Here is a 15143-nt window from a genome sequence, read left to right as displayed (position 1 = left end):
TTTATCAAATACAAGACAAAGCAGTGTAGGGAAAAAGGACAAGTCACTACCTGCAGGAATCTGTATTTCCCAGTATTTTACTGAGCTAAGCTGGTTAGGCACACTGCCAGGCAGGCATGGCCCCTGGAACCTCTCCAGGAAAAAAAAATCTCTGCTCGTGTTGTGAAAGGGTTTCCCCCATCCGTGCTGGAAAAGAGATTCCCGTCTCAGAAGCTGAGAGATATTTATTTATTTATTTATTTAGCGGTAGCGAGCTAACATTAATGGCACACAGTCAATTTGTGTCATGGGCACTGTGAGATATTTTGAAAGCCGGCGTGGACCATAGATTCCTTGGGTGCAAACGGCACCCAGCCACCTCTTTTCTGATGCTGCTGCTGTTGGCTCACAGGACAGGTACAACTGGTTTTGGTGAGTAGGAATGAGGCAGGAAGTGAGAATTTACATGCCTTTATGACATGTACGTGCTGGACTGGATTTTGCCCTTACATCACACTTGCATGGAGAGGAGATCTGGGGAGTGTTACTTTCTTTTTTATTTTCTGTAGGGACACAGATTCGCTTGTGGGTGGGTTTAAGTCCTGGCAATGAGATGCTATTGCTGCCATTAGGAACCCCACGGTGAGGCTTATGTCTGTGGACTTCCAGCAGCAAACGATCAGTGTTGCAAAGGAGAACTGGGATCCCTGTCTCTATTGGGAATTCTCGTTATGAGTATGGAGCCCACCTGTTTTAGCTGTAGCGGAGTGGGAAGGTCTTGCATTCATATTGCTAATACTGTTTGTGTTAAACTCTTCTGGGTAAATGGGAATTTGAAGAAAAACTTGGATGATCACAGTTTTGAATTTGAAGGTAGTATCATGCTAATGAAATTTTGACCTTGTCCCAAGTAAATCTGTGTGAACCTCTCAAGTCCTTGTTTGACATCCTAGCTACGGGACTGTCCTTCATCAGTTTGTCTATAAATGTTCGAACATGCTTTCACCTCCTGGTTGAATGCAAGATTTTTTCTTTGCTTTCTTTTGGGCAGTAATTTTCTTTTCTTCAACGACTGTGTGCCTCACCTTTTTTTTCTTTTTCCCCTACTGAATATGTCAGCTTTTGTATAACAAATGTAAGCCTGCCAGCCTGCAGATTCCTTTGAAGTAGTCTGCTGTCTCTTCACAACAGGTTGAAAACAATGTTATTGTGCTCAGCGTTAATGCAGTGGAACAAAAGGAACTATTTATTCCATTGCCCGTAGTGTTCTTGGTCCTTCTATGACACCATAAAGGCACTTCTTATCACTTTGTGATGGCTGTAATTACAATGACTGTGTTGTTACCTCAGTGTTCTCCAAGTAGGTATCCATATAGGAACTTGGCAGAAGCCAGGAGTTGTTTTAACTAGTTTGTTTTTGTTTCTTTGTTTGTTTTTTGTTGTTGTTGTAGGGTTTTTTTAATTAAATATAAGAAGAGTGGATGGGATGTCCCTGCCTTGTGTATCCAGGAGGCTGTTGTCCTTCGTGAAAGCATTAATGAATTGGGTTACAATGCAGATACGACTACAGTGTTGTCAATAGGGGTTTGACTTTTAAGGCTAGAACTCCTCAGGAGACAGTTCAAGCTGAAAAAATCACAGCTGAAACTTTTAAAAAGCCTCCTCCATATTATTCTTCTCTAATTTTGTTTGTCAAATAGGATGCTAATTTTTCAGTAGGCTATAGTGTATTTGGTAAAGGAAGCGAGGATGGTATCCCTTTTCAGAAGAGGAACTGTGGGGGATGAGCTTCACTTCTTTCCACTACAAGAAACCTCTTGATGGTCCTGTAGATCACTTCATTTTGGTGGGCAGTATGGAAGTGGTGCTGGATTGTTAACCTTTGATTCAGGATGTTGAGGTCCTCTCTGCTCCCAATTTACTGTGTCTTCATAGCACAAGCTATGTGCTGGTATTTTCGTCCCCTACCTCTAAAATGAAGAATGTCGTCCTGCCTCACAACTGCTGTGAAGCTTAACAATTTAATGCTTGTATAGTATTTTGAAATACTAGGAAGAATTGCAGAGTAGAGAAGCAGAGTGTTGTTGAATCACCTGACCTGAGACCATAAAAAAACCTCAAACCAAACCCAAACACAAAACCTTTGAATATAACTTAAATTTATAGAAAGTGTATACCTCAATAGTTCCTTTCTCTGCCATGCCTGGGAACAATCTTCAGCCTCCTGGTTTCCACAGTGCCAATTCCTGAGTGACCTTCCCCTTTAGTATTACCTCAGAGAGGTTTACTTCTCCAGGGATAGGCAAAGTGCCAGATGATGGTGAACCTGCATGCTCCTTCTCTCTGATAGTTTAGTTTTAGATTTTAATCCTTTCATCTTTACAGAATTTTCTAACTCTAAGTCAAGTCTAGCTTGATTCCTAATTCCTTCCAGTTGGTAGTCATCTCTGAGAGTTTTTCTACCTCGGCACAGAATGCCTTCAGATGGCCTCACTTAAGGGAATGTTCCTGCCAAAATAAAGTTGTCAGTGTCCTGCATGCAGCCGATGGGAATTTTAAAGGTCATATTTCTGACAATAGAGGCATTATTGTTAGTTTATTGCATCCTATCCCTCCAGGATCGTCATAGCCCAGCACTGACTAGATATGGTTTGGAGAAAAGGCAGACTGATCTTGACAGATAAGCAAGCCTTATGATATGAAATGAGGATTGAATGTGTTTGCCTGGATCACCTGGCAGGTCTGAGTAACTGAAAGAAACGCCATTCATGAGGAAGAGCAGATGCTCCAGTCCACCAACACACGGAGCTCTGCCCCTTGTTAATGGGTTGAGCAGACAGGGGTTTTTTTGTCACAGGTATTAATTTTCTCACCCAAAGGCTTTGATGGCTGTACCTATGAATTGTATCCTGCTGAGCAATACTTGGTTCCTGAATTACTTATGAATGGAGACAGCATAGTGCAGTGTGTTTCAAACTATGCTGTAGCTTAAGAGACAGTGTTATGAATGTTCTCATTAGAAAACTGAGAAGAGATCCCAAGAAATCTTAGGTGATCAGGCATAGACTGTTGGTGTACCTGAGGTAGCCAAAAAGTAGGTATTCATGTTTGGACAGGCAGGAACACTCCAAAGGAGAATAAGCCGATGAGGAAGAAAGTGTCATATTAGTATTTTGCTAACTATGGGAGAGAAATTCAGGAACCTGAGCAGGGATCTAGATGAGGCCTTTGTAGAAAAGTCTTAACTTCCAGTTTATTGCTGGCATTCATCTCTCAACCTCTTCTGCTGAGCACATGTGCATACATTACTTGGATGGAGAAGCTATAGTTGGTGATTAGGGTGTTCATCTTGGGTAGGAAAGGCCGAAGTTCAAACTCCTGCTACCCATGTGCCCAAGCAGAGAACTATGCTTTTCAGCACATCAGAGACGTGCTACAGCTGTCAGGCAATCAGCAGTTCTGTGGAGGGCTTGGGGTGAGTGTTACCTGCAGCCCTGAACAATGGCAGATGCTTTGGTCTAGCCAAGATTGATACATAGGCTGGAGTGCCTTTTCAAAGGAGGCACTGGAAGTCTGTTTTCCCTCTGTAACGCTGGACATAAGGACAGCGCTCGTCTCTTCTTTGAAGAGAAAGACTAGTAAAGGCCCACAGAAGACAGCAAGGATCTTTACCAACAAGTAGGAGTTATTAATGTTTCTTGGCCAGAGCAAGGCCTAGCCACAGCATTACTCCACATCTGAGAAATCATTTGACAGCTCTGTTTATTATTACAATTCTAAGTTACATCTTTCCTGCAAGATGGACAGAAAGCCCCGAGGCCACATCGCTGACCCTACCAGGCACATTGGGGCCAAGCTCATTCCAGAGTCAAAGCACATGCGCTGTGCTTCAGGTATCTCCTGGTGAATGGGAGTGTAGGGTATTTATCTCCCTATCTTTTTTTCTTTTTCCATGTCACCAGAATCCTCTTTGATGGGAAGTCAACTTCCTGACATGCCCTGAAAACTGGGCTGAGGGCTCACAATGCACATAGATGTGCAGGTTCTGAACTATGCTCAACTGAGGATGTTAACAGCCTCCTAGCCATTAGCAGAGGAAACTTAGCCAAAGTCTCCCTTCTTCTTAAGCTATGTTACTTCTACTTGAATCCTTTCATGTAATTCTTAAGAAGTCTTCTCATAATTCATGTCAGCCCTTCCAATGTTTGCAAATTTGTCATCTGTAGTCATTGCTTTCCCAAGCTATTAACTCTTCTGAATTAATTCTTATAAGTCAGTCTCGCCACTTCCCTGATCATTTTGCTGCTGTTCTTTTTGAATACCTCTCAATCTGTCATTTTGAATGCATCTAAAGCAAAGGCACTATCCTTTGCTAAGTTTATAACACATCCAAGTTTCTCAGGCACATATTTTTTTTCCTGGCTTCATACACTTGAGATTAAGATTGTACATGAAAGTTGTAAAAAATAAGGTGATGCAGCATGTGAAGTGTTGTGCAATAGCATGGATAATCCTTCTGCAGGAGTCCTTATGAGACCACTGTCTGGGACAACCTCTCAGGACTGGCACATAGAATCACAGAATCATAGAATCCTGGAATGGTTTGGGTTGGAAGGGACCTTACAGACCATCTAGTTCCAACCCCCCTGCCATGGGCAGGGACACCTTCCACTAGACCAGGTTGCTCAAAGCCTCATCCAGCCTGGTCTTGAAGACATCCAGGGATGGGGCATACTGTACCCATCTCCAGCAACTCCCGCTCAGCGGTTTCTGTTTGATGCCCCCAGTGTCCATCGTGTCCCCACCCCCAGCCCCTGCAGCTGACTCCTTCAGACACAGTCAGGACGGAGGTGAAGGGATGTAGGGTGAGGTTGGAAAAATGGCATATTGCTTTGCAGATGGCACAAACAATCTACTACAAATAGCATGTTGTGTACACAGACAGCCAAGCTGGGCCACCAGTGTCACGACTGGTGTGATAAACCCCTGGGCTGGTGGATTAAATTCCACTGGCTTCTGTGTGAACTTGCAAACAGAAGAGACAGAGATGTTCATTCTGCAGGGACAGAAAATAGATGCCTAATTTAGCCAGCTAGTTGTCCTATCTCTCCATTGGTTAAGGCAGGTTCCCACTCAAGCTCTGAAATGTGGGTTGGATGAGTGTTCACTGTCCCCAGCAAGAGTCAACTGTATTTAATACAGAGCATGCTGGATCAGCTACATTCTGAATAGCAGGCTGCAAATGTGTATGGCTTGAGGAAAAAGGTGGTAAAGTTCCTCCAGGATGTGTCTACAGGAAGGAAGCTCTGCTCAGGACAAGGCCTGCCATCAGTGCAACGGGGTAGAAAGTGGAACACTCATGGAGAAAGCACAAAATTGTGAGTGACTTCAAGAAATACCAGTATATTGAGCCAGGACTGTGCCTGCCCTTTTTGTAAGTGGAAACACTGAAGGTATCCAATTGTCACAGCTACATCTTGCTTATGATTTTTAAATAAAATATTCAGAATACACTCAAAAGTTAACTGCTGAAATACATACTGTTCTCTATCTGCAGCGTGATTAATATTTTCTTCTGTCCTTGTATTTTTCCAGTAAAATCGCATTGCGTCACAACATTGAAGTGTAAGCAGATTTCCAAGTCTCCCTCAGCAGCAGCATCAGTTTTTAATCCACACAGAGCATTTCAGAAGCCACAGAAATGAGCTCTTTGTGCTTCATGATTACAAAGATTTTAGTGTCGTCTCATGCATCAGGCAAGGCAGAGGCATATTATGATGTCTGGAAAGCCACAGTAACCTCCAAAGAAATTCTTCCTGAAGAGACAGCTAAGGAATGTATTTAGCCCAGCCTGGGAGGAAAAGATCCTTTGCAGAGCAGAACCTGGCTGAAATAGAAAAGCCCCAGAGAACAGAGTTGGCTGTCGCAGTCCCACAGAGGCTTGGCCTTTGTTCCTCTCAAGGATACAGTTGAGCATCTTGTCTTGTGTCTCTTCTCTTAGTGTTTGTGGGTTTGCATGTGGGAATATGTTTAGCAGTATAAGCTGTAAATTTCAGGCTGTCATTTCCCAGGAAATTCACAGTCTATTAGAGTGTATTAACATGGAGGGTGGAGAACTGTCCTTGGCAGAAGCTTCTTTTATTTAAAATGCAGCAGAGTGGAGTCAGTTGCATCCCAAGAGATGCCTTGTCTTTTTCTTCTCTCTGTAATGTGGCCATGATCCCCAGATGCCTATTTTCCAGCCAGTTCTCCTGTTCCGGTCCAAGTCTGAAGTGGGGTCCTTGTATAACCCTATACCCCTGCTTCATCAGAGCTACATCAAGCTCTGTGTCTGCATTGTAGCTGCAGATTTCTCAGCACTTTGATACTCTCCTGGAAGAAACGCTGTAATTCCTCAAGTTTTGATCAGTTCTGCCAGTTGGGCTGTTTGCAAATATGCCAATGATCACACTCTGAAAACTGTTTTTCTTGAGACTTGCATGCTATTGCTTATAGCAACTGGAGGCCGAGCTTGTTTATAAACAGAGACCTGCTTACTGCACTCCTGTGTTTGTTTAACACTATCTGGCATTTTAAGTGAAAGTTAGCATACCTGACTAAAGCAGGTGCTTTTGGCTAGTTGGATTTGGAGTGACCTGACAGCCTGTCATGCCCTGGCCCACGACCTGCAGATCAATAGCTTTTGCCAACAGCAAAGAGGACCTGGCACAGGAGGTGATCCTCCAGCCAGGAAGTCATGGTCTGTGTGTGTTGGCGTGAGGACCCACCCAGGTATGAAGTACCAATGACAGGTCTGTGTCATCACTCCTCGATATCCTGTTAAGCTTCTTCTTTTAGGTGCTATTCTGCCCACATGCATCTAAATCCTTTCCTGCTTAATCTGTATTCCCAATATATTAGGAAACCAGCATTTTAGGTTTAGTTAATATACAAGCCTTGGACCTCTGGAATGCTGAGTGTAAGAGAGACACAGGTCACACTGAAATGAGCTTGGGTCTCATCCAGTTGCTAAAGAAAACTTCCTAATAGCAAGCATGCTGTATAATTTGATGTCATACCACATGATAGTGAGTTTCTATTACTAGAGCTCCAGGCCAGAAGGGGTAAACAGCAGAAGGACTGACATATTGGCAGAACAGTGTGCATGCCTAGGGCTGTGGGACATAAGTGAGCACTGCTGCAACACGACTGAAGCGCCTTAGGAAAGATCCAAGGGAAGACCCTTGTCCTGCATGTCTGTAGTTGAGGTAACGTTTCCTTCACCGCTGCCAGGGAAAAGGAAGTAATCCTACTGAATTATATACAGATGGTGCTTTGAGAGGAGGTATGGTTAAGTTAGTTAATGGTTCACCATCTGCACCTATCCTTGGTAAAGGTGTCTTTTTCAAAGAATTAGTGTGTGTGTGGCCATGCACAGACATCAGAGCAATCAGGCTAGGTCAGAACAAAACCCCAGTCTAGGCTGGTGCTCTGGCTCAGAGGATGATTGTGAGTGTTATCTAGTGAAGACTAGAAGAGCACAGCAAGGATCTACAACATTTCCTTTGAATACTCAGAGTTTGCAACTATTTGCTGAAACCAGATTTATCAGTTCCCAGTGGGTTTCTTTTCTGTGTGTTCATACGGCTCATAAGAATGGGTCTGTTCAGCAGTGGATGGATGTGGAGGAGTGGTATATCCAGTCTGTACTAGGGGGATAAACAGAATATTGCTTAGTGTGTTGGTTGCTCAGAGAAAGTAATATCTGAGATAGGCACAGAGGTGGTTTTGTCTGCTGCCTTTAGGGAGCTGGTTAGTTAAGCTGCTCAGCACAGGTATTCAGGAAATATTTTGGTGATACCCCATGGAAAATAATGGTCTGAAGTAGGGAGGTAAAGAGACAGTTAGTGATAGAAAATTCAGTGTTATAGTATGATATTAATTGTTGGTAGAATTTAGCGGTTACATGGACGGGCCTCTCCTCTCTGGAAATCCATGTGTCTGGTAAGAGTTCCCAGGAACTCCTGCTTTGAAAAGTCCCAGGTTGACATAATCTGCTAGTGTCATACCATCTGCTTCCCCAACCTAGACCTACCAGAAACATATCAATATAATGAAGCTTTTTAGGTTTTTTCCTTCCTGGAAAGCCAGGTCATGGTTCACTGTCCCAGTGAGGCTTTCACTTGTACCACTGTGTGGAAGATGGATAAATGAAGTGAATAACACAACTGACATGGAGTATCTCCCAGAATCTAAACTCTTTACTGGGCACTTTGACCTCTGAACCAAGCCAACCAGGAAATCAGGGAAGGCTTGAATAGAAACCGGAAAATTTCAAATTCTCCTTTGCCAGGGACCTTCATTGCAAGCTCTTAACTGATTATAAATGCAAAGAGGTTCCTCTCTGGGTCTGCATTTTTGTGAAGCAGTGGCAGTCTGGTTAGCTTTCCTCCCTGCCTCTCTTCACTTTTGAGCTGTTGTCTGTCTCTATGGAAAGTGGAAATGAGACAGAATGCTCCAAGTCCCTTTGTGTAGGGTTTACAGCACGATTTTGCAGGCAGTATGCGATGCAGGCATGAATCACAGCTCCCTTTAAGATACTACTGTATTCGATTCCCTGGCTCTTCCATCTGACTCAGAACAGGCTGCAGATTTTTGTTTTTAATCTAAGCAATAGCAAATTTACTCCGGAGATGAGTATTTGCTGACTGTTGCTGCTGTTCTTATGCTCAGAATTGCAAACCCCTTGGAAAATGAGGCCAGCTTGTGCATGTGTCTACAAACCTGGTTTCAAATCTTGCTTGGATTCTCTCTTCCAGCTCAGCAAGTGACTGACATGTTCACTTTAGCATAGCTTCCTCCCGAGACACGCCGTGGGCTGTGCCAAAGTGCCGTGGGGTGTTCACTGCGTGTTCAGTCGCACACCGGAGGCAGATTCTGCAGCACCCTGGAGACAGGGGTGAGTCGAGGACAGCAGCAGCCATGATTCAGCGCTGCTTTGCATTTTGGTCTTGCTAATAGGTAATACTGAAAATTTTTGTTTGCAGTGAACCAAGATGCAAATCAGATCCCACTTCAATAATGCCCTTGCGTTATTGAAGTTGTTTGAAAGGCAGTACAGCTTTTGTTCAGTGCAAATTCAGGTATGGCTGAAGTTGTTGCAGTTCAGTCCAAAATTAAAGCGATTCATCATGAAAAATACACCATTTAAATACAGAAATGTCCATGTGATGGTCATAACACCTGGTATCAGCTAGAGAAATACTTCTGCTCATCTCTCCTTTATCTCTGGTGGGGCTTCCTCATCATCCGTGTTTCTAGAGCTGTCCTGCAGCCTGGCTCTTAGCTCCTTCCAGCTGGGGTGAGTGGGATTTGGGGGCTGTGGCTCCATGCTGGGAACAAGAGTGGTGCAGGCAGATGGAGGGCAGGGAGGACTTGTGTTCTGACAGCGCTGTGCACGTATGAGGTGAACACGTCTCCGTACATTATTCTAAGGTGGTAATCAAGGAGATGTTTGGGTTTCCCTGCTTGTTTGCTTATTTGTTATTTAGATCTAACACAAACCTTGACACGGAAGAAGCTGAAAGTGGCTTTCAGTTTAACTTCCTTGTTTGAAATGCAAAGCCTGACGCAGGCCAGCCTCTGCAGATAGCCCTGACTTTGATAACTGGCAGGAGCATTTCTAATTTACAAAGTCTCCCTTCTCTTCCTATTAGTTACTTCTCTAGCAAAGCAGCTGGTGTGACCTGGGAATGCTGTGCTTGTATTGTTGCTGTGAGACAATAGCTCAGCCTGGGGGAAGAAGACAACCTACTTATCATATCCTCTGGGAGTTGTAACAGTGGGACTCTGTGGAAACCAGTGTTTCTCTGAAGCTTATTGAGACTATCTGAGGGTCTGAGGAGTTAATCCGTGGTATCTGGGAGATCAAAAAAGTGAACTGAGGGCTGTGTGTCCATGGGAGACAGGCTTTGGTCTCCTCAGCAGATGTGGCTAGTATCATATGGGCTCCCATATGCAGCCTCCACCTCTGCATCTCCTTCCCCAGTCAAAACAGGGATGTTCCTGCTGCAGAGGACAATGCAACAGAGGTCTGTGGAGAAGGGCAGCAGAAGGCAAGGGCACATCACATCCCTAAATACCAGGCATAGTGTTCTGCAGAGGGTTTACTGCTAATGCGCTGGCAGAGGTTGAGAACCACCTGACCTAGCTCCACTCCAATGCTCTTATGTATCCTAAACCCATGAGTTTGCATAATTCAAGTGAGGAGGTAAGTGAAGGTTATACAAGGTCTGAAGAGAGCAGCGGGCAGGGGTCCAGCCAAGGTCAGGTGGTTTGCTGCCTTCCTGCAGTGATACGTCATTTGTGATCCCAAAACTCACAAAGAACAACAAGTATTATAGCATTTTCTGGAGGGAAAGGGGGCACATGGTTTAAGGTGTCAAGACTGGCCATACGTTAAGTCAGGCTTGGGACTGCACTTTTCACATCAAAGCTACTGCGTTTTTCCACAGCAGCAGTGGCCTCACAGAAAGCATTTCTAGATCCACAGAGGTACTGCAGTCATCAAAAATACATAAGCAAGCAGTGTGAGTGAAGTAGGGGGAGTATGCCAGACTTCTGGTTACCTGACAGCAGAGGGGTTCTCACTCATACTGTGACAGCCCAGTGACATCAGGGAAGATGCAGCTTATTCTGGATTCACCAGAAACAGTTACCAGACCCAAAAGAGAATTTTAGCTGAATTAACCTGTCATGTCATTGTACAGGGGCAAGTGAACAACACTCATTTTTCTTGCAGTGCTTGATTAAAATAAGAATTCTGCTGCTCTGAGTTACAAGAGATGCATCTTCACTGCACAGTGTCTGTAAGTGAGCTGTAAATACACCAGGCAGGGGCAGTTTCCACTCCTCGCCTGAAAACATCATTTCTGTAGCAGCACAGCTCTGCAGCTAAGCTAATAAAAACTGGTGCTGAGCATGGCTAATTATCTCCAATGCAGCACTGCCCTGGCATGGCTGTGCGGCTTCCCACTCCAGAATTAGCTTAGCTGGGACTTATTTGGGTGTCTGCACTGTCCTTCATGGTATGGTGGAAACAGTGAGCAGTGCTTGGTGGAGGAGCATCACATGCATGCAGCAGGCTGCAGTATTCCTCTGCTTTTAATGGAATGGGGAAGTGCTGGACACCAGAGCAATGAAGTCACTTAACAGCTCCTCTCGAAAATTTGTGTTTGACTTGGCTGAAGTTGTTGTCACTTTGGACCAAATTTTGGAACAGTGAGCCCTCGCATCTTCTGAAAACAGTGCCTGAGAGTATATGGTGCCTCTAAGCAAAATGTTGACTAGCATGCTCTGAGGTTTTTTTTGTTTGTTATTTTCTATAAAGCAGTTACCAATGTCATATAGATAGTTACAAAATGGTGTTCCTCTGGTCTGCGGGGGGAACGGACCTCTGTCTCTATGATCTCATTGCCTAAAACCAACTTAATAAAAAGTAGATGTTGGGAGGTGATGTAAAAAAGTGTGTGTAAAATACTTGGGGATTCTCTAACTTAAGATTTTGGTAAAACTGGCTCGGTGTCAGTTATTTAAGTGAGAAGATAGATAATCACACATCCTGGAGCAGCTGCGTTTATGCAGGTTCAGTTCCAGTTATATCTTAATACAGGTTAATAATTTACATGGAAAGGACTAGATGAGCATTTTTTGGAGGCCTAATCCCAGCCAGCGGCATAAACACAGTGCCCACTTCTGTTGGTCTGTAAGGAGTCTCAATTTATTTGTCTCAAGATAATTTCAAAATCACTCTTGTCCTTAAAAGAACTTGCCCTGAGGATAGGAGATGGGGGGATATACCCTAGACCAAGATCATGTGTTTCTTTTCCACTAATGCTTCCAAATGTGGCTTTTCTCTTACTATAGTACTGGATAAATGAATACACCTCCACCTTGGGGATTGGTGTCTTCCACTCTGGCATCGAGATCTACGGCAGAGGTATGAAATATTTCCTTTCTGCTACCAGCAGAACATGGGGACAACTGTACGGCTCGTCTGATATGGAAAAGCACCCCAAACTTACAGCTTTTGGAAAGGAATGTTTTGAGGAATGAAAAAGTCAGCCAGTTCTTTATTTAGAGTCCGTTGTGGAGTCCAGCAAGAACTTGTGTAGTTCTGTCATGAACCATGTAGCCCTTCATATTTTCAGCATATACTGCAGCCTCTCTAGCTTGTGCAGGTGTGTAGCAGGATGGCAGATGATAGAAAGGACCAAGCAGTGCTGGAAATCCATTCTGCAGTGAAGGAGGGAAGAGAGAAGGGAGGAAATAAGGGAGGGGGAAGAAAGACCAATCAGTAGTCATCTTGAGACCTGCATATGCATGTTTGTGCTAATTCCCTGCCAGGGTGAATCCATTTTTCAGTAATTCTTTAGGAATGACTATGGTCTAGGAATCTTGGAATCTGGATCTCCAGATCTTGGAAACCGATTTTTGAAACAGCAGAGTTACAAAGGAAAGAAAATGTTTTGTAGGACTTTTGAAATGGTTGAGATGGAGTTGAAGCTGATTAGAGTACCCATTGCAAAAGGAGCAGTCAAGGGATCTGGGAAAATAGCTGTAGCACAGTGAAGGACAGACTAGCATCACAGACTTCTCATTTCCTTCTTCAGCATTAAGCGGGAATGACTTGGGATACCGAACTCGTGGTATTTTTAGCCAGTGCCAGTAGATGTGCAGTAGATGAAACCCCTGAGGTGCCATGCTCCATGCTAAGCACTGAAGCTTTCATAGGCCGCGCAAGACAGTGCGTATGAGGTGGTGAGGCCTACAGGCTGCATTTCGCAGGCCATGCGAGGTAGCCTGTATGACATGGAGGTGGAGGGACCTCTTGCCTCGACCCATCTGCTGAGGCAGCAGCGCACAATCAGCTTGGCTTTCTGCAAAGAATTCCCAGTGGTTACCTGTAAATCCCTCTGGAAGAAGACGACTGGTTTCTCCCTACTGTAGAAAAGACTTCTTCCAACTGGGTACCACCATGGACAGTCCCTCGTACAGTTCCTAGATGCCTCTGCTGCAGAACTTTCCGCTGAGAAGGCGGCACTTGGACAGGGACAGAGGCAGACTCGGAGTTTTCCTGGAACTGTGGGAAAGCAGTAGTGTTAGCATGGAGGGAGGCTGTGAGGGCATCCTCTGACTGATGGTAACCACTCAGAGAAAACAGCTTCCAGAGCCTGGCTGAAAGCAGTGTTGGCAGTAGCCCAGCCTCGGGTGCTGATGCTGAGCTGTGCAGACAGCTGCCATAGACTTTTTCCTGACATTGTGTTCATTCAATTACTCACAGCCTGTTTCTTTCCTTGTCAGAGTTTGCCTATGGAGGGCATCCCTACCCTTTCAGTGGGATTTTCGAGATCACACCTGGCAGTGCAGTAGAACTTGGCGAGACCTTTAAATTCAAGTAAGGGCCCTTTTCTACATCTTTCCCTTTGCCACCGGTAGCCATTGGTGTAGGGGGAGCAGGGAACTCCTGTCCTCTGGGTCTCCCTTTCCCTCTCCTCTGAAGTGCCCTCACTGCATCCTTTACGTGATCCTGGTTCAAAGGCAGCCCTGCAGGGATTGTGGAGGTGGATAAAAGAGCTTGTACACCATTTTCTTTGTTTTCTGTGCTCCCAGTTTCACCTGTTAACAAAAATAGGAGTAGCTGTCTGATACACAGGGCCACTGCCCAGGGGAAAAAACAAAACCTAGTCTTTTTATAAGTGTCACCTATTTACAGATACTGCACAGAGTACCAGAAGTCATCTTGTGTGTCTATTGCTACTCTGTCACAAGGGACAGACCAGTTGCTAGAGGAGTCTGAGAGGATGCTGCATTCACTGTGAGGCTGTGGGTCAAGGAACTGCCCACGGCAAGTGGGGCTTGACCTTCCCAGACCGCCAGATTATGCTGAGGGTTGTTGGAGACTTTTAGAAGCATGAGCACTATTGAGTGAATATTGGGAAAAGCAATAGGTTTCTGTATGAAGTTCTTGATCTGCTCCTTCCTGGTCCACCCCATGGAAACCCTCTCCATCATGAGGAAATCATCTCCTCCATCGTACTGGAAGTTTCTATTGAGGAGCGATGGGCAGAGCGGGAGCAGACCCCCAGCACAGAGACTTCTCTTGTGCTGAGTAGGAAGCTCTCAGGGCGGTTGCCTGTGCTGTAACCTGCTTTGTGGACAGTCTGGGGGTATTACTGTGCCATTTTGTTAGTGAGAGCCTCTGATAGGCCTAGATTTGCACATCCATGTTTTAAGCCTGTCCTTCTTGACGATGTCTGACCATTTCCTTTTCCCTGGGTACGTATCCCTCTCTTCACTGTATCTTTCCATGTACCCTGTTGTGTGTTTTGTCTTTAACTAGAGAATCCATTGCTTTGGGCACTACAGACTTCACAGAAGAGGATGTGGATAAGATTATGGAAGAGCTGGGCAAGGAGTACAAAGGCAACGCGTACCACCTGATGCACAAGAACTGTAATCACTTCTCTGCTGCTCTGGCTGAGGTGGGCACCGCTAACTCTTTCTTTTTAAATTTTTTTGCTGTTTCAGACCTGTGGTAGTGCTTACAGAAAGGGAACTGGGGTCAGCACAGCCTGCCAGGCCAGAGCCCATAGCCAAATCTCCTGTCTCTGCCCTCAGTATTTTTGGAAGCCCTTTGCTGTTGAAGGGGATGGGATCAGGAGGTGGAGATGCAGCAGGTTTATCATGCATTTGGTCTGTGTGGGGAAATTAGGAGTGCCTGCATTTTGGTTCACTGAATAGGTGCTGAGCAGGCATTGGAAGGACAGACCTGGCTAGCATGCAAATGTGCATCATTTTAATAACAAGCACCAATAACCTGACATGATCTGCAAAGGAATAAATACGGCTTTTCAGTGTTCTGCAAACAAAAGTTTGCAGTATTCAGGAAGTGGGTGTCCATTTGCCTTATTTAATGTGCACCATCCAAAACCCATTAAAAAAATGTATTGATCTTCTCATAGACATCTTTCTTGCTTACTTGTTTTCATGTCCACAAAACCACTGTGAATTATAACAGAGCTGTTATTTCTCTTCAGAGAGAATTGAAGCACAAGTCTGTACTGAGTATCTGCTACCTGGGCGTATTTTATTTTCAATTCCTGAAGATTTGAACATTTGGGGGG

The 15143-nt window shown here is 44.7% G+C and overlaps 1 protein-coding gene across 1 annotated transcript in view; it reads left to right on the top strand.

The window, feature by feature from the left end:
- Window positions 1-15143, top strand: part of DESI2 (desumoylating isopeptidase 2) — a 54433-nt gene that overhangs the window by 21979 nt on the left and 17311 nt on the right. The window contains exons 2-4 of the mRNA XM_010150975.1: window positions 11884-11956; window positions 13321-13414; window positions 14360-14501. Of these exons, the coding sequence (XP_010149277.1) occupies window positions 11884-11956; window positions 13321-13414; window positions 14360-14501 (309 nt within the window). The remainder of the gene's footprint in view (window positions 1-11883; window positions 11957-13320; window positions 13415-14359; window positions 14502-15143) is intronic.

This window comes from Eurypyga helias, unplaced genomic scaffold, assembly GCF_000690775.1.
Source record: "Eurypyga helias isolate BGI_N326 unplaced genomic scaffold, ASM69077v1 scaffold9774, whole genome shotgun sequence".
Taxonomy (NCBI): domain Eukaryota; kingdom Metazoa; phylum Chordata; class Aves; order Eurypygiformes; family Eurypygidae; genus Eurypyga; species Eurypyga helias.
Note: the sequence above shows the minus strand (reverse complement) of the source record. Positions and strands in the feature narration are given on the sequence as shown.